The sequence below is a fragment of the Nycticebus coucang genome, chromosome 16 (genome assembly GCF_027406575.1).
Source record: "Nycticebus coucang isolate mNycCou1 chromosome 16, mNycCou1.pri, whole genome shotgun sequence".
Taxonomy (NCBI): domain Eukaryota; kingdom Metazoa; phylum Chordata; class Mammalia; order Primates; family Lorisidae; genus Nycticebus; species Nycticebus coucang.
The window spans coordinates 88,663,038-88,681,231 of NC_069795.1; the positions used below are offsets into that span (position 1 = coordinate 88,663,038).

At 39.3% G+C, this 18,194-nt stretch overlaps 1 protein-coding gene and 1 pseudogene across 5 annotated transcripts in view; both read right to left on the minus strand.

Annotated features, from left to right (window-relative positions):
• The window catches only part of MAP3K13 (mitogen-activated protein kinase kinase kinase 13), a 166,395-nt gene that overhangs the window by 69,891 nt on the left and 78,310 nt on the right, over positions 1–18,194 (minus strand). For 4 of the 5 annotated variants that reach the window (XM_053565560.1, XM_053565562.1, XM_053565559.1 and 1 more), the window contains exon 2: positions 922–1,481. In XM_053565560.1, the coding sequence (XP_053421535.1) occupies positions 922–1,396 (475 nt within the window). In that variant the 5' untranslated portion in view covers positions 1,397–1,481. Of the gene's footprint in view, positions 1–921; positions 1,482–6,322; positions 6,544–18,194 lie in introns of those variants that run through there. The other variant, XM_053565561.1, reaches the window with a different exon arrangement.
• LOC128567951 (actin-related protein 2/3 complex subunit 2-like) lies at positions 13,746–14,954 on the minus strand (annotated as a pseudogene).

The following is an 18,194-nucleotide window of genomic DNA, read 5'->3' on the forward strand; positions in this document are numbered from 1 at the left end:
CGGCAGGCCTAGTCCCTTGTGTTGACCACTTCCATATGATGACCAGTTTGTTACAATTCCTTGGGTGGTCAACTTACAGAGATTCTACTGTATTGCTTTTGTTACAAAAAAGAAAAGTTCTTTTAAAGAACATAAATGAGGTTATAAAGACCACGAGGGCTTCAAAAGCATACCACCTGAATTGGAAGATATGAATATACATGTTATACCATGAAAAGTAAGTCAAAAACTTACTAAATCTAGAGATAATCATGCTTTTCAAGATTAGTTATTTTATTTGTTCCACAAAATGTAAGCTTTCTATGTCTTGACTAGAAGAAAGGTCATAATTCCTTCTTTTTTTTTTTTATTGTTGGGGATTCATTGAGGGTACAATACATAATTCTTTCTTACTATAACCTCAGGTAGTCCTGCAATCTACAGTGGCATTACCATGTGGCTTTTGTTTTCTTAATTAGTCTGGTGGCCAATAGACTTTATGAATGTATAGACTATTAGTAAAAACATTTTAAACATGGAAATGCTACATGGTTTATTTATAAATTATACATCTGCTGAACTATATTACAATATCAAATATATCTGGAAATGTATGAAAATAAAAATTTAAATGATAAGATACAATAAACAAGAGCTTTAATAATTTCTTCTTACAACATCATGGATTTTCTTGTGTATACTCTACTTTGGACACCACTGAACTGGATGACCACAAAAGATGGACTTCGACTTAAAAAGACCCACCAAATGTGAATCTATTCCATTCAGAGGACCTGCAGGAAACTGAAGTGGGGTTTTCATCTGGCACTCAATCTTTAATATACCCAAAGGTTAGGCCAAAGGTTATCCAGTTCATGGTGGTGGTGGTGGTAATGGTGTGTTTACACAAGGAATATCTTCCAAGTCCATACTTCAGCTTACCTTGCTGCTGCAATTTGTAATCAGTAGAATATGCCTTCCCAATGATATTCCATACAGGTCTTAAGCATCCAAAGAGCCCTTCAAGAAACCCACCACTGCCACCGCCCGACCGGCTGAACTGAATCTTGATGTCTTCTGTTCCACTCATGTTTTCTCCATCCACGGTATTGTTGTTTCCCTGAGACACAGCCATCTCTGATTCATCTTGCTCCCTTAGCTGAAGAACACTGTTCTCAAACTGGTCCCTGGAATCCTCACTCATGCTTGTCAGCACTGTGGTGGTGATGGGGCTGTTTGTGCTCTCCACTAGCTCTGTTTGCCCCACCACCTTTTCCTGGTGGTCCTCATGGAGCTTGGGTGAAGGGTGGTTCCCCATAGCTGTGAGTTCATCTTGTGGTCCACTGAAAACTCTGTTTTCACTCAAGGGTAAGTGTGGAGAAGGGGAGGAGCTCAGGTGCTCCTGAGGGCTGGCCATCGTGCCATGAGTGTGACCAAGGTCCTGAGATGACACTCAGAGGATCATTAGAAGGGAGTTCTGATGCAAGAGAGGGCTCCAAAACCTGAGGGAAATAGGAGAAAGACATGAGATCACCCTTTCTTTAGTATCTACCCTACTACTCCATTCCATTTAATATTAAAACAATGGGGATTGGTGAAACTGTGGTTTATTCCACATGATGGAACTGTGTATAGCAATGAAAAATTATGCCATAGAAGAGTATGTGACAAGACAGATTCCTGAGATACAAAGTATGTTTTATCATACTTCACTAAATCTGAGGCAATACAACTAAGCCCCAGCTCTTTAAACTTGTTCTTTTCTTCTGATCTGTTTATCAGGACCATTTTTGGGGAGCTGTATAACCTCCACAAATAAAGATTTGTTTTAGATTGGTCAGATCAAGCACAATCTTAAATTTATTTAAAATATATTCTTACTCAAATTTACTTTCTTTGTAAGGACCTATATAATAGTCCTTCCTTCACTTTGTATTAAGCATCTAGAAGGTGCTAGAGACCAGGTTATAAAGGTGACTTTACTCTGCAGAGAGGGCAAAAGATAGGCCAAGAAAGATTGACAGTACAATGCTTGTAATGAACCAATTAAGTGCTCTGAAAGTACAGAAGACGGAGGATAGTTTCAGGGAAAGGTACTCAAAGGTGGTAAATTTCAATCCATTTGAAGGAAGTATAGGCATTCATCAGGCAAGTAAGAAAGACACAAGCGAAAGAAAAGGCAGAAGGTGTTACAGGTGAGGGGAAAAGCAAGACATGGAGACTTGAAAAACTATGGAATAGGGTGGCACCTGTGGTCAAGTGGGTAGGGCGCCGGCCCCATATGCCAGAGGTGGCAGGTTCAAACCCAGCCCCGGCCAAAAAAAAATGAAAAACTATGGAATAGATGAGAAGTGCAAAGTGACTGGAACGTAGGTTATATGTAAGTGCATAGAGAAAGACATAAATGGACAGACAGGAGCCATATTTTAAGAAGCTTCAGATGCTAGGCTAAGGTGATGGGGAGCCATAGTGTTCTACATTGGGGACTATAGATAAAAATATAATCTCTCTTTTCACTGAGACCCAACCATTAAGCCCTTTTCCCCCCATTTCCCCATCCTATGAATGCCTTGTGTTAGTGAACCAATGAAAATATCCTATCCTCTGAACTCTCATTCATTTATTCAAACATTTATGGAGCTTCTAGTACATGTCATGCAATGTGTTAAATTGCATGGTACGTAGATTCTTACCCTTTAGGAATTTACAATCTGGAGGGAAAGACCAGTAGCTTATAGTCATATGGTTAGATATGCACAAAGATATTTACAAGGTACAAAGAGAGCTCAGAAAAATAAACATAAAGCTTGGTAACCATAGCTCACATACACTGAAGCTGGTGGGTTTGAGGAACCTGGCTAGGCCTGCTTAAACAACAATGACAACTGCCAAAAAAAAAAAAAAAAAAATAGCCGGGTGTTGTGGCTGGCGCCTGCAGTCCCAGCTACTTGGGAGGCTGAGGCAAGAGAATCATTTAAGCCCAGGAGTTGGAGGTTGCTGTGAGCTATGACAACACAGCACTCTACCGAGGGTGACACCATGAGACTCTGTCTCAAAAAAAAAAAAAGAAAGAAAGAAAGAAAAATAAACATTAAATATATCTACAAATGTCAGAGAAAAAGTTTGGTTTGACTTGAATCGTGCCTGATGATTAGTGGTCAGTGGCAAGGAAGATGGGACACCCCAGGTAGTCCTGGGGAGCAGGAGGTGACAGCTCTTAGGAAAGGCAGGCAAAGGTCAGATTACGGTGGGCCTATTTGACAAGCTAAACCTTTTGGATTTCAATCTCAGGACAACACAGAGCCATTAAGGAATTTTAAGGAAAGGAGTGGTTAGATCAGGTTTGTAAATTAAAATTACATCTATGGAAGCAGAGGTTGGACTAAAAGAAAAAGACTGGAGGTCCAGTTAGGAGGTGGAGTTCAAGTAAGAAATGATGAGGGCCTAAACCAAGGCAGTAGCAATGGCAATGAAGAGGATGGGGTGAATTTAAGAGGTGGAATTGTTAAGATCTAGTAATTGATTAGACATGAGGGTGAGTGAGGGAAAGAGAGAAAGGAAGACTTTTCTTTTTTTTCTTTTTTGTAGAGACAGGGTCTCACTTTATGGCCCTCAGTAGAGTGCCATGGCATCACACAGCTCACAGCAACCTCCAACTCCTGGGCTTAAGTGATTCTCTTGCCTCAGCCTCCCGAGTAGCTGGGACTACAGGCGCCCGCCACAATGCCCGGCTATTTTTTGGTTGCAGTTTGGCCGGGGCCGGGTTTGAACCCGCCACCCTCGGTATATGGGGCCGGCACCTTACCGACTGAGCCACAGGCACCACCCAAAAGGAAGACTTTTCAAATAACTTACTTGGGGCTGGAGGTGGTTGCTGTAATCCTAACGCTCTGGGACACTAAGGCGTGTAGGGTTGCTTGAGCTTAGGAGTTCCAAACCAGTCTGAGCAAGATTGAGACCCTGTTTCTACTAAAAATAGAGAAAACTAGCCAGGCGTTGTGGTAGATGCCTGTAGTCCTAGTTACTTGGGAGGCTAAGGCAAGAGGATAAGATTTTGAGATTGCTGTGAGCTAGGCTGACGCCATGGCACTCTACCCAGAGTGACAGAGTGAGACTGTCTCAAGAACAAACAAACCCCAAAACCCACATAATTTACTTGACATAATGAATAGATGGGCAATGCTAATTACTGAGATATGAAATGCCATAAGAAAAGAAGGTTTGGAAAGAAGATCATTGGCTCAATTATGAAGACTCACCATTTATGGCCTACTGTGTTTTAAGCACTGAATTAGGCTTTTATTTATGTTATCTCATTTTTAAAAGTTATTTTGTAGAAAAGGATTTGAAGAAAGGTAAATATGGGGGCTCACTGAGCTTGGGCAAAAGTTTCTAAATAATAAAATCAAATTAAAAATATATTTATCAACTATATTCTGGGAACTATATCACGTACTACAGCAGGATCTGTGGATATAGAACATTACTATATTACCTCTACTATTTCAAATCATAAATAAAACTAAGTGTTTTAAAATTTATAGAGGCCTATTTATACAATCGGCAATGTACTGGCAAATCAGCTCTCTTCAAACTAACAATCTGATTTGTAGTGTCTGCTGATATCCCTGGAATAAATACTCCCAAGCTAATAAAAGTGTAACAACCTGCTTCCAAGGTTTCTAAATATTTGACAATTGGCTCTAATGAATTGTTGTATAAGCCAGCTCAAGCAATTCTCTTGCCTCAGCCTCCCAAGTAGCTGGGACTACAGGCACCCACCACAATGCCTGGCTATTTTTAGAGATGGGATCTTGCTCTTGCTCAGGCTGGTCTCGAACTCCTGAGCTCAAGCAATACACTTGCCTCAGCTTCCCAGAGTGCTAGGATTACAGGCATGAGCCACTGCGCCTGGCCATTATCCCTATTTTATAGAAGGAAATTAAGGCCTAGAGAGAGGTATATGCTAAATGTCATAGATCTAGGATTAAATACCAGTGAATCAATACCAAATCCAAAAACTCTCTCCAGTACATTGTGGTTTCCAGAAGACATAATTTCTATCCTTTCAAAGTTCACAAAGTACTTAAGGAATTAATTGCATCAAGGGAATGTCCTCCCACCCTCAGTCCCCCTTGACAATGAACCATATTCTGTTCTGCAGAGCTGTGACAGGAGGGGGACTTAGAAGGGGCTGAATGAAAGAGGTAGGATTTAAGACGTTCACTTTGAAGGTAAGATGTGTGATAAAGGGAAGGAAATCAGGGAAGAATAAAAGCATTAGTAGAAGCAGGAAAGCAGGAATGACCAGGCCATGTGTGAAAGGGTTGCTGACCCAGAAATCTAGACCTTGGGAAGCTGCCTGGAAATACAAGATTGGGTGTGGTGCAGGGAAGAAGAAAACTCACAGCCCTTTGTCACAGCAAGAGCTGTTTTCTGAATTGGCCCCTAATCCCCTTCTCCATCCCTCCTTTTCTCTGTGTTCATCTCTAAGCTATGAAGTGACTGATCCTCTCATTTTACTTTCTTGCTGATCACCTGCCACAACCTTGAGTTGTCTCTTGCTGTTGGCCTTTTTGACCTTGCTCTGCCTGATCTCTTTTAAGACTGCTGACTTGATACTGTCTGACCTGGCCACTGCCTCAGGCATGGCCCCTGGAACTCCTGGTTATCCTATACAGCATAGGGCCTACATTAAGCTACAGGCTCATATCAAATTTGAGAATAATCCAAATACCCAAATGTATATGTAAATTTCAGCCACGGGCCTATTTGTGCAATCTATTTTTGAACCAAATTATAGGACTTTATATTAATTCCTGGTAAATTTCCATTTTGTCAGTTTTTATCCTGAGTTTCTGCCTGGTGACATCATATTGGAATGAGCTCATACATAGAACAACATACACAAAACAGAAATGTATTTAAAAAACGTTTTTTGTTTTGTATTTCCTTCCCATCCCTAAGGGGTTGAGGATGAGTGTGAAGTGGCCCTGTTCCCACTGGCATAGGAATGAGTCTAATCACAGTCATCACCTGCAGTTTGATACTCAAGAGATCAAGAAAAGGCAGGACATTCAAGGAATACAGTTTACTTGTTTTACGTATGAGACTCAAATCTCAAGAGAGAGTGCTGACTCACTCGACGTAACAACTATGCAGCGGCAGAGCTGAGATGCTTCCTCCTTCTTCACCCTAGCTCCTTTCTCTAGTCTGGTTTTCTGTTTATTCAAGGAGAAACAAATAGCTACGATGTCATGACCACTGATGCCAAAAACAATAGCAACTCATAGTGCTTTTGTAAATGCACCAAAAATATTCCCAAGGAAGCACAAGCACCCACCTGGAGGTGGTGCTCTGCACCTGTCAACAGAGTGGTGGGTGAGAGCTGTTTGTGATTCAGCACTTCTCTAGGAGTGGGCAGAGGCGAAGTAAAGCTCAAGTGTATAAAGATGTGTAGTCACATAGGCTTCCCTCCGGCACACCAAAAATATCAAGTCCAATGATGTGAACCAACAAAGGCAAGGAGATTGAGAGGCACAAGAACAAAGAGAAAGAACAATCACCACGATGACTATATTCAAATATGATCAGAGCTAACTCTGTATTTAAGAAGAGGGTAGGAGGATAAAAATAGCTAAATTTTACCTGTGTTTGTAAGTACACCCACACGCCACCACTACGCAGTGAAGGAGCTGGTAAGCGGGAACTGAGGGAACACAAGTGGCCCCACTCTCTTTTGCTATCACAGTTCCTTCTCCCTGTCCAAATTTGACTCAGGTATGCTCCTGGGAACTGTTTGGTTCTTTTAATTTGTGAGCAATCAAAGCTAGTATTTATTAGAGAGGGAGGAAAAGAAATGAGACAAGATTTTTTAAACATTGAGAGTCAAAAGGAAAAAAAAGAATGTCAGAGCAGTCAGGGCAAGATTAGAGTGTCACCCTTATCAACAAGAAGCACTATGGTGAGGAGATGCTTCTACCTTTGCAACAGGTCTTGAGTTTGCAAGGAACACAAAGTGATGCTCCCATACTTGCCCCCAAGGAACACTTTCCCTACCCTGTGAATTTCTTGGCCCCAAAAGGAGGAAGTGGTTTGTGCAAAATTAGTGGGCAAGAGTTGGAGACAGCAGCAGCTGCGCACTTGGCAGGGAACAGCTAATTTCTGGAAATTACCTTGGTTTTGTGCCAAGATCCCAGGATGCAGCAAAGAGAGAAAGAAGAATGGAAGAGAAAACATGGCCAAAAGGCCCTCAAATTTTGGGGTTTTTATTATACAATACGATTTTCCCCACTAATTGAGGATACTTTCGTAAGTCAGATTTTGAATTTTATATTATTAATATGAATAAATCAAAGATTTTGGACAATTTAACACCACAAATAAAGTTTTTAGTGTGACTAAAACTGGGTACAGGTTTAAATTAAGCATTAATAAGCATTATTACTATGAGATTTATTGATTGATGCTCAGCTTTTCTTAAGCTGTCTTCTTTTTAGTTGGCTGTCTTTTTAGTTGCCTATTTTAAAAATGAATACAGTCAGGTGAGGTGGCTCACACCTATAATCCCAGCACTAGGGAGGCCGAGGCGGGTGGACTGCATAAGCTCACAGGTTCGAGACCAGCTTGAGCCAGAGTGAGACCTCGTCTCTAAAAATAGCCAGGCATTGTGGCAGGCGCCTGTAGTCCCAGCTACTTGGGAGGCTGAGGCAAGAGAATAACTTAAGCCCAGGAGGTGGAGGTTGCTGTGAGCTATGACACCATGGCATTCTACCAAGAGTGATAAAGTGAGACTGTCTCAAAAAAAAAAAAAAAAGAAAAAAGAAAAATGAATACAACACTGCCTTCTTAGCCATCTGGTCATTTCTCTAAAATCCATATATCAGTCTTGAGAACATAAGAGAATTTATGCTATTAGGAGCGCCAAAACTAGGATTACCTTACTTAATCCCGTAACATAAAATCATCTTTCCAGGATAGAGGTTGTCACCTAGACCTTAATTTGGACTTCGAAAACATTAGAGTTTTTGAATGAGGTTACAAAATTATAAGTACGTGATTTCAAATCAAATAAAAAGAATGGCCTCCAATCATTCTACCCCTTAACTATGAAGTGTCTACTGAAATTCCTGTTTGAAAGGACAATAATAACCTCGATTAACTACATCCACAGACCTGCCTCATTCCCTTCTGTATAACTTTTCCTTTGACAATTATGCATTCAAAAATACTGATTCAGTGCTTACCATGTACCTACATTTTTGGTTAAGATGATGAATGCTTAATAAGATTGAAGTATGCTGGAGTCAGCAAAAAATAAAAATTGCAAAAAGGCAAATTTCCATGGTGACAAATTACCTTCTGAATACCAGTACCTATAAATATAACTGTGATTAAAGTTAAAGTAAGTTTAATAGGTTTTAAAATGAATAAAGATGCTTTACTTTCAGAGTTGTAGTCTATAAACTTATCAAGGAAAAAAACTTATGAAGCTTCAAAATTCCTTAAGTCAAAGGCTAAACATAGTTCTTGATCAAAAGGATGATTTATCCATAAACTCCATAAATGGTTAACAAACAATATATATATCATAAGTATTAAACTTCTTGAATACAATCACCATTTTCTTTTATTTTTTTTAGACAGAGCCTCACTCTGTTGCCCCAGCTAAAGCGCCATGGCATCAGCCTAGCTTACAGCAACCTCAAACTCCTGGGTTCAAGTGATCCTCTTGCCTCAACCGCCCAAGTAGCTGAGGCTACAAGTGTCCACCACAATGCCTGGCTAATTTCTTTATTTTTAGTAGAGATAGGGTCTCATTCTTGCTCAGGCTGGTCTCGAACTCCTGAGCTCAAGGGATCCTCCTACCTTGGCCTCCCAGAGTGCTAGGATTATCAGCGTAAGCCACTGCTGCCAGCCAGAACCAACATTTTTTGACCTAAATACAACTTAGCATATGAAGAATAAAATCAATAACTAAATAAATTGACTTAAAATATCTTAAAAAATAAAGTACACACATGTATATGCCTTTAAATATATAAATATTAATAGATATGAAATAACTGTATAAACATATTAATAATAATATTGTGAGGGCTTAAGAGGGAAGGCACTGGAGGAAGACAGACCTGGATTCAAATCTTTTTTTTTTTTTTTTTAAGACAGAGTCTTACTTTGTTGCCCTCAGTAGACTGCTGTAGCGTCACAGCTCACTGCAACCTCAAACTCTTGGGCTTAAGCGATTCTTTTGCCTCAGCCTCCCAAGTAGCTGGGAACAGGAGCCCACCACGATGCCTGGCTATTTTCTTGTTGCAGTTGTCATTATTGTTTAGCTGACCCAGGTCAGGCTTGAACCTGGCATGTGGCTGGTGCTGTAACCACTGTGCCATGGGCGCCGAGCCTGGATTCGAATCATATTCAAACTTGATTTTTTTTTTCTCTCTCTCTAGGCCTCAATTTCATTATCCGTAATTGGTGATAACATAATCATAATCTACCTCATGGAATAGATTAGATGATTATATGAGATAATGCATATATACCACACTTACCCTTCAAAATTTATTAGTTATCTAAACCTTTAACAAGAAAAATGAGAATAAACAGATATGTGTCAACATGCTCAATATACATGTACAATCAAGGGAATGAAAGGAAAGCAAGGGAAAGACAAGTAAGTTTTTCCTTAGGAAAGTGAAAAAATGAGGCAAGAATGCTAAGAGGGGGACAGATCAATATGTAGAAACTAAGGCAAGTGGGGGTCATAACATTTGTTGAAATTATAAATAAAAGCATAAAGAATCAATAAACAGGGTGGGCCCAGAGGCTCAGGTTTGTGATCCTAGCACTCTAGGAGGCTAAGGTGGGATAGTCCTTGAGCTCAAGAGTCTGAGACCAGCCTGAGCAAGAGTGAGACTCCACCTCTACTAAAATAGAAAAACTAGATGGGTATTGTGGCAGGCACTTGGTAGTCCCAGCTTCTCCCCAGGAGGCTGAGGCAAGAGGATGGCTTGAGCCTAGGAGTTTGAGGTTACTGTGAGTAATTTGATGCCATGGCATTCCAGCCTGATTGTATTCAAGAAGTTTTATATTTATGATATATATTGTTTGTTATTTGTTCTGGGCAACCAGAACCTGAAGGGCATAACTACAGACAAAGTTCATCTAACCAGAACTGTGGCCTTTGGTAGAGAGATGCTCCCAGAGTATGGGGTCCTGACAGAGAGGAAGCAGGGGAATTGATATTAAACCCCAAGTTCACTCTCCTCCTGGTCTCTGAAGTCCTGTAGGTATGTCCCATTGGCTGAACCCAGTAGAAAACCAGAGGGTCAGGGAGACCACTGATTCAGTCCATACAAGTCAACTTAGAAGGCAGAGGATGGGATACCTTAAGGACTGAAAGTGCAATGACCCTAAGCATCATACCACTTGAGATCCTGCTGCGAACGTCAGAGACTTACTGGCCAAAGCTGGAAATGCAACCTGTAGAGCTGAACCCCTGCTACTATGAGATCTGCCTCTGTCTTCTAGATCTTTCAAACTCTGATGTTCGTCATGGGCTCTAAAGGAGTTGGGTATTCACTGAATAATCTGTTCTTTCTGATTGGGCTCAAATATAGAAAATACTACTTAATCACATTTAGGTGTCTGTTGAGTCTTAATGCCGTGCAACATGTTAAAAAAATTTCATCAATGAAACTTAAAGGATATCCACTTGTAAGTACTTATAGTGGAGTCAGTTTACTACACAAGGGTTCTGAAAAATGGAGCAATGGGCTTCCTTATAAAATTTATGTAAGCATTAAATGAGATAAAAGACATGAAAGTGCTTTTAATCTATGAAGCAATAGCCTGATGTTGGTTCTTGCTATTAAAATATATGCCACAGAGAGGTGATGGGTACTGTGCTACTTATTAACAATTGGCTGGCTCCTTTTGAAGCTTCATGACTCTTAAAAAAGTGAGAGAGGGAAAATATTTTTTGAAGGAAATTATATTATGAAAGTTCTCTTTTCTCATTAAATGCATTGCCAGCATTTGGATTGTTTAGTTGAGCAGTAAAATAGAACTGAAGTAGAGATATGAACTTAACACATTCTGCACTTGTTTTATACTGTACAACATTAAAGTCAAATAATTCACTACCAGTTTGCTATACAGAGCTAATGAAGAACCTCAATAGCAGACCTGCAGTGACATACCTGAAAGTTCTCACAAAGCTACGGATCTTACCCACTGTTCCTGGACAAGTTCTACATACACTGAGCAGACAAGACGCCGTCAAGGGTCCTCCTGCCATCCCTGTGTTACTTTTTCAGGTCTTAGGAATGATAGAATCAAAAGTTGTTCAAGTTGGGGGAAGTAGCAAATTGACATAACTTCTGTTTTATAGGAGAAACAACTAATTCTCCTAAGCTCGTGAATTCACTGACAACAGAATCAAGTATTGTTTACCTCTGTATCATGTTCTTTTTCTTTTCCTCCCTACCTAGCCCCAGCACCTAGTGTAGGAACTGATAAAACACGATGAAATTCATTTTGGATGAGAGAATGTGATAACCAACATATTATCAATAACACGGAGATTATGTGCATAATCATACACACATACATGTTTCCTGTACTTATTTCTCTAATTCTCACATCAACACTTAGGGAAAGATACTATTATTACCCCCTGATAATAACCAAAGAAAAAACTGGGGCACAGGGAATTTAAATAACTCACCTACAGCCACTAATGTGGTGAAGATGGGAATTGAACCCGGTTTTATTCTAGTTCCAGAGTCTGGGTCCAGCCCAATTCCTTACCCACAATACCTGATTGTCAATATCATAGTGGGTTTCTATTTAAGAAGGGTCTAAGTCAGAAAAATATGAAATACACTCACCTTGAATCTAGATTCTAAATTTAGGATGAGAGGTAAAAATTCATAGCAACAAATAAAAGTAAGTGGAAAATATACCTACTTTCTGTAGGGTTTACCTCATTCTGTTTTTTAACATTGAAATGCTATATCGGCACTGTCCAATATAGTACCTCCAGTCATGCATAAATGTTTTACTTAAAATTAGTTAAAACAAAATAAAAATTCAGTTCCTCAATTGTGCTAGGCCTTTTTAAGTGGTCAGCAGCTACATGTGGCTAGCAGCAACCGTATTGGACATGCGAAATAGAACATCTCAATCATCACAGAAAGTTCTATTGGACAGTACTGTGCTATGCACTCTGTCCTCATTAATAGATTTATTTGTTGTATTAATCAACTTCCCTTTGTATGTGGAAATTTGCTAAATGCATAGAACTCCACTACCCCTTTCAAAATAACAAGTTTGCGATCAAATTTTAGTAAAACCTGTGAATGATTTACCTATGTATAGCTCACCCTAATGATGGTTCATCAGGATCAAATTAAAGAGATTTTATTTTTTTTAAAGATTTTTCAAGGGATCACAGCAAGGTTTCTAAAATCATTAGTAAAGCCAGAGGAATAATTTTCAAAAATCTAAATCCAATAGTCATTTGTGGAGAATTTAAAAATTGAAATTAGATTACCATCGCTATCATTTCTTGAAGTTCCCAATCACGGTACTGGTGTAGGTGAAAGGCAGAAAACTGGGGGATGGCTAATGGAGGAAAGGGTGAATAGGACCAGAAGTTTTTACCAAAATCATCGCCATTTTACCAATCACCAGACGTGTCACATCTCAGAGAAGACTACATGACACGTACCCAGGACAAAAACTCCTAAAGGAGCAAGGCATTCTAGACTTTGAATCCAATGTCAGATTTTTTTTTTTTTGTAGAGACAAGAGTCTCACTTTATGGCCCTCAGTAGAGTGCCGTGGCCTCACACAGCTCACAGCAACCTCCAGCTCCTGGGCTTAAGCGATTCTCTTGCCTCAGCCTCCCAAGCAGCTGGGACTACTGGCGCCCGCCACAACGCCCGGCTATTTTTTTGTTTCAGTTTGGCTGGGGGTGGGTTTGAACCCGCCACCCTCGGCATATGGGGCCGGCGCTCTACAGACTGAGCCACAGGCGTCGCCCCCAATGTCAGATTTTAACAGAGAAGTAATTAAAGCCAAATTAGTGAGAGATCTGTTTTATACTTTTACATTTTTCCTTATTTAATGTTGTTTGCTCACTGAAGCAGTCCTGAGTTTTTGTTTTTCTTTTTTTTAAGATAGCAAGATTTTCTTTCTTTCTTTCTTTTTTTTATTTCAGCTTGCTTGTTCATTCTTCTTTGTTTGAAGTACTCTTTTTTTTGTTCATTTTCTTCTTCCTCTGGCGATGCTCTGTCCGGTTGCCTCCCCAGTTGCTGGGATTACAGATGCCCACACAACGTCTGGCTGTTTTTGATGTTAGTAGAGATGGGGTCTTACTCTGGCTCACTGCTGCTCATACCGGTCTCGAACCTCTGAGCTCAGGCAATCCACTGGCCTCGGCCTCCCACAGCGCTGGGACTACAGGCGTGAGCCACCACGCCTGGCCGAAAGATTTTCTTTATTAATGACCCCAACTGTATTTCTTTAGATACAGGAGTTTTGAACTCAAACACTTAGAAGAAAACCGGTTAAGACTGCATTATCCTGCAACTCATTACCAGTAACATATTGCAAAGCAAAACAGCTTGGAAAAGAGGGTAGGACGGAAAGGGAGTGAGGGAGGGAAGATAAAGAAAAGGAATAAGTTGATGAAGTGGAATTTTATTTTTTTATTCTGGGGAACTATTAAGTCCTTGCAAGCCATGGCTCACTTCTGCAGATTATTTTCCAAACGTGTACAAAATGGAACCAAAATGGAGAATCCCTTAAGAACCTGAAGAGGTGCAACATTAAAAGCTACGATTATCCAGTAGCAAGTGTTCCAGCCTTCAGTTGCCAGCTGCTTCCTCCTCCTATTCCCAGGAGTTAGCGGGATGAAAACATTTTCCCCGTGATTGTTTTCATTTCTGTTTTCTCAGCATCTGGGCGTGCACGGTTCAGCACCTTGAGGAAATCAGATGTTTTTGCCCTCATACGTGTGTGAATATAGGCCTTAGAGCACTTGATGTGGTAGTGCAGATAGACCCGGAACGTGTGGATCAGGTTGATGGTGGTGTCTCCAGCATTGGCATTGGTGTGGCGAGGGAACAGCAGAAAGGTGATGTAGCCAATGTTGTCACCCACGGTGGCATCTGTATCTTTCAGCTTGAGAGGAGGGTCCCTGTGGCTATAGAGGACCTGTGGGGCTGTGGGGCTGGCTCTGCGTCCTTCTTTGAACTCCTGCATGAATACCTTTCCAATGACCACATCGTCATCATCCTTAAACGCTGTGCTGAAGACTACCGTGACTGTCCTTTTTGGATTCAAGGTACATGGTCTCATCATCCCTATAATGAATGGATAACTGCCCTGTTCTCTCCTTCCTTGCCTTCTTCTTGGAACTGGAAGTATTTCTCAAAGACAGGCAAAATGATTTCGCTTCAACATGCCAGCCTGATGTACAATGGAATCCTTAGACGTGGGCAGATTTTCAAGGTCATATAGCAAGAAGACATTATATCCTGATTCTGGATTTACCAAAAAACTCCCGTATACCCTCTTTAGTAACTCATCAGCACCATGTGCCTGAAGCTCCTTGTGGAATTTCAAAGAAATACTGACCATCACTTTTGTTTTGTCTCCATTAGGATTTGAAATATGATAGAGGACCCATCAAAATCTGCAAATGTTACTTCTACTGCTTCTGGCTTGTTTCCGGCGGCCAAGTTCTCGAACTTGAGCATGAGCGTCTCCTGGATGATGTGGTTGTTGATCTCTAGCAGGATCATGGCCGCGGAGAGAAGCCTGTCCTTGCTCAGCCCCCGGCTCCAGACGGCCACCTAGTCCTGAGTTTTAATGTTTTAAAGTAGTGATTCAATCAAGATGATACTCTACAGCAGAAAATGTATGTAGAACATTTTGAGCTTTACCAAGGATAGAAATTTGAAATCTGCAAAGATCAACCATTTTCTTATCTCATGTCACTATTTTGGAATGCAAATTTGCCTTTGTGCTATAACCTACACTCATTATTTAATTATTAATTGGGGTAGTTTGCATTTCTACTCCCAAGATATAGCTGAAATTTGCAGACAGGTAAAGGATCCTTGATAAGTCCCATCTATCCAAAATGAAGATGACAAGGAAGAACATCAATAAATGTTAAATATTTATTCCAAGTGCTAAAAAACAATAACAAATACATGTCAGGTCTAATGGAAAGAAAAATGAATGCAGAATAATAAATTATTTGTGATAAAAAACAGTATGTAGTCCCTCAATAAAAAGATTAACATGGGCAGTGACCATGGCTCAAGGAGTAGGGTGCGGGCCCCATATATTGGAGGTGGCGGGTTTAAACCCAGACCTGGACAAAAACTGCAAAAAAAAAAAAAAAAAAAAAAAAATATATATATATATATATATATATAATAAATTAAAAGAGCCTGGCATTTCCATCCCCCCAAAAGATTAATATTACAGAGAATAGAATCTAAAAACATCTGTAGTTGTCTCCTCTCAGAAATTATAATTTGAATTCACTACAAGTACAAATGGTTTTAATACATGTGTTTCTAAAGAGTTGCATATAAGTCACATTTAAAAAATCAACAACAGAAGTTACTATTTGAAGTACAAGTAAATTTGGAGATTTACACTGGTAAATCTATTTGCAAAGTGGAGAATCCGTCTGAAATGCTAACGATTGCTTTATTATTGCACTTGTTTGGTTGATTTGAATTTTCTGCTGTCTCAATGTCTGGTATTAGTTGATTTATTAGTTACTGACTCTTCTAGCTCTTACATAAATATGCCTGAGTGATTAGAAAGTCCAGCAAATCTGTCTGAGTTGTAAATATTTGTTGTAGGCTTGGAAACCATATAACCAAACTGTTAGAACAAAGGTTTGAAGACTCTTTAAATGAATAAACTATGAGGTTTTGTATGTGGAGTTTGTGACATCTGTCCTGGCTATGTGAAAATGTGTTTTCTTCTCATTTTCTGCTTTTTATCTGTGTTCTAAATAAGTGATTGCAAATTTATGTGCATTTATGTTTAGCTGTTCTTAAAGCATAGCCTGGTCTACAGTGAGAACATCTTATAAAGTCAGGATTAGAAAAAAAAAACTCTACCTGAAGAAGCTAGGAAATGCCAGTGGCCCTTTTAGTCTAATACTTCGCTTCTGACAATAGCTTTGAAGGAGGTGTGATTGTTTTTTGTGCTTTCTACTTCCAAAAAGAATGGGCATAATATAAACATCACTTACTTCCCTTAATTAAGTCCATTAAAGAATCTTATTCCTATATTAAAATAAAAACATTTTTTAAATGGACACATAATTGTACATATTCATGGAGTACATAGTCATATTTCAATACATACAACGTATAGTGATTAGAGCAGGGTAATTGGCATATCTATCATCCCAAACATTTATTGTTTCTTTGTGCTGAGAGCAATTCAGTATTATTTGAAAATATATATTATTGTTAGCTATAGTCGCCGATAGTGCTAGATAATGCTAGAACTTATCTAGCTGCAATTTTGAAGCCTTTAACAATTTTTTTTCTTCCCTCCCATTTCCCCTGCCCTTCCCAGGATCTAATCACCTCTGTTCTACTTTGAACTTCTATAGGATTACCTTTTTTAGCTTTTGCATATGAGAACATGTGGTATTAACTTTCTGTTCCTCCAAGTCCATCCACGTGGCTGCCAATGATAGGATGCCATTCTTGTCAAAGGCAGGATAGAATTCCTGTGTGTGTGTATGCCATATTTTCTTTATTCATTCATCTGTTGTTGGACACTTTGGTTGATTCCATATCTTGGCTATTGTGAATAGAGCTGTATAAACATGGCGGCAAAGATATCTCTTCAATATACTGATTTCCCTTCCTTTGGATAAATACCCAATAGTATTATTGGATCACATGGTGTTCTATTTGTAGTTTTTTTGAGGAACTTCCATATTGTTCTTCACAGTGGCTGTATAGTACACATTGCTATAAGAGTATATAAGAGTTTGTTTTTCTCTGTATCCTTGCCAGCATTTGTTATTTTTTTTTTTTGTCTTTTTGATAGTAGACATTATAACTGGGGTGAGATGATATCTCACTGTGGTTTTGACTTGCATTTTCCCTGATGATTAGTGATACTAAGCTTATTTTCCAATTTTATCGTTAACAATATTATAAATGATCTCTTTAACAGAATGTTTCTCTTACTAGATGAGAAGCTTATTGAAGACAGGGACTATCTTATAACAGTTTTTCCCTAGCATTTATAGGACCTTTTTATTAAACTTGGCATTAATAAAAAGGTCCTATAAATTGTCAAATCAAGGTTAAAAATGCCTTTTCACATTTCAAAGTAGCACTTAAAAAATATCCAAAACTCTTTCAAGTTTCAGTTAATGTTCCTGAGGTCTACAATTCCAGAATTTGTATACCGTCATTTCATAAACACCAACCTTTGTTTTTCAACACTGATAGGTCTTGAAAGTTCCAGTCTGCACTTCTAAGGCAGTACACACAATCTTTGAATCATCTTGATTGTTCTTTGGCTGATCTATCTCCAACTCTAGTCCAACTTTCTTTAAGATGACCACCCAGAATTATGCTCCAAATGTCCCTACTTCCTGGGTGTGCATTAAGGGGAGGACATTGTTTTCTGCTTCATTGGTAGACCTCTTCTGATGATGCTCTATATGGTAGTATGTTGGCCATAAAGAGCATACTAAGCAACTTTCATCAGTGAATAACCTACCATTACTGCAAGGTTCCTTCTAGGACTATAATTAATCAGACCAACATGAAGCTCAGTATATTACAGTTGTGTTCACATGTTCATTATATTATGCTTATAATAATGCTATAATTGGAAAGAATGCAGGTTTTCAGGTACAAAGAAACTTGTTTGATTTCTAGCCACTTGTCAGTTGTGAAATATTCAATAGTTATGTAAATATTCTGAACACTAGTTGCCTCACTTGCATACAGGGCAGAAAGTCCCCTTAGGAGGTTGCTGTACATCAAATCAAACTAATAGGCATTATATTGAGAGCTTACTAAAAATAAGACCCGAAATTTTCAAATAGATTCTCTCTGCTGTGTTGGCATCTTTCACCTGAAGTAAGTTTAATTTCAGCTGCAAAATGAGAAGATTTCACTCTGTACTCCCACTTTCTG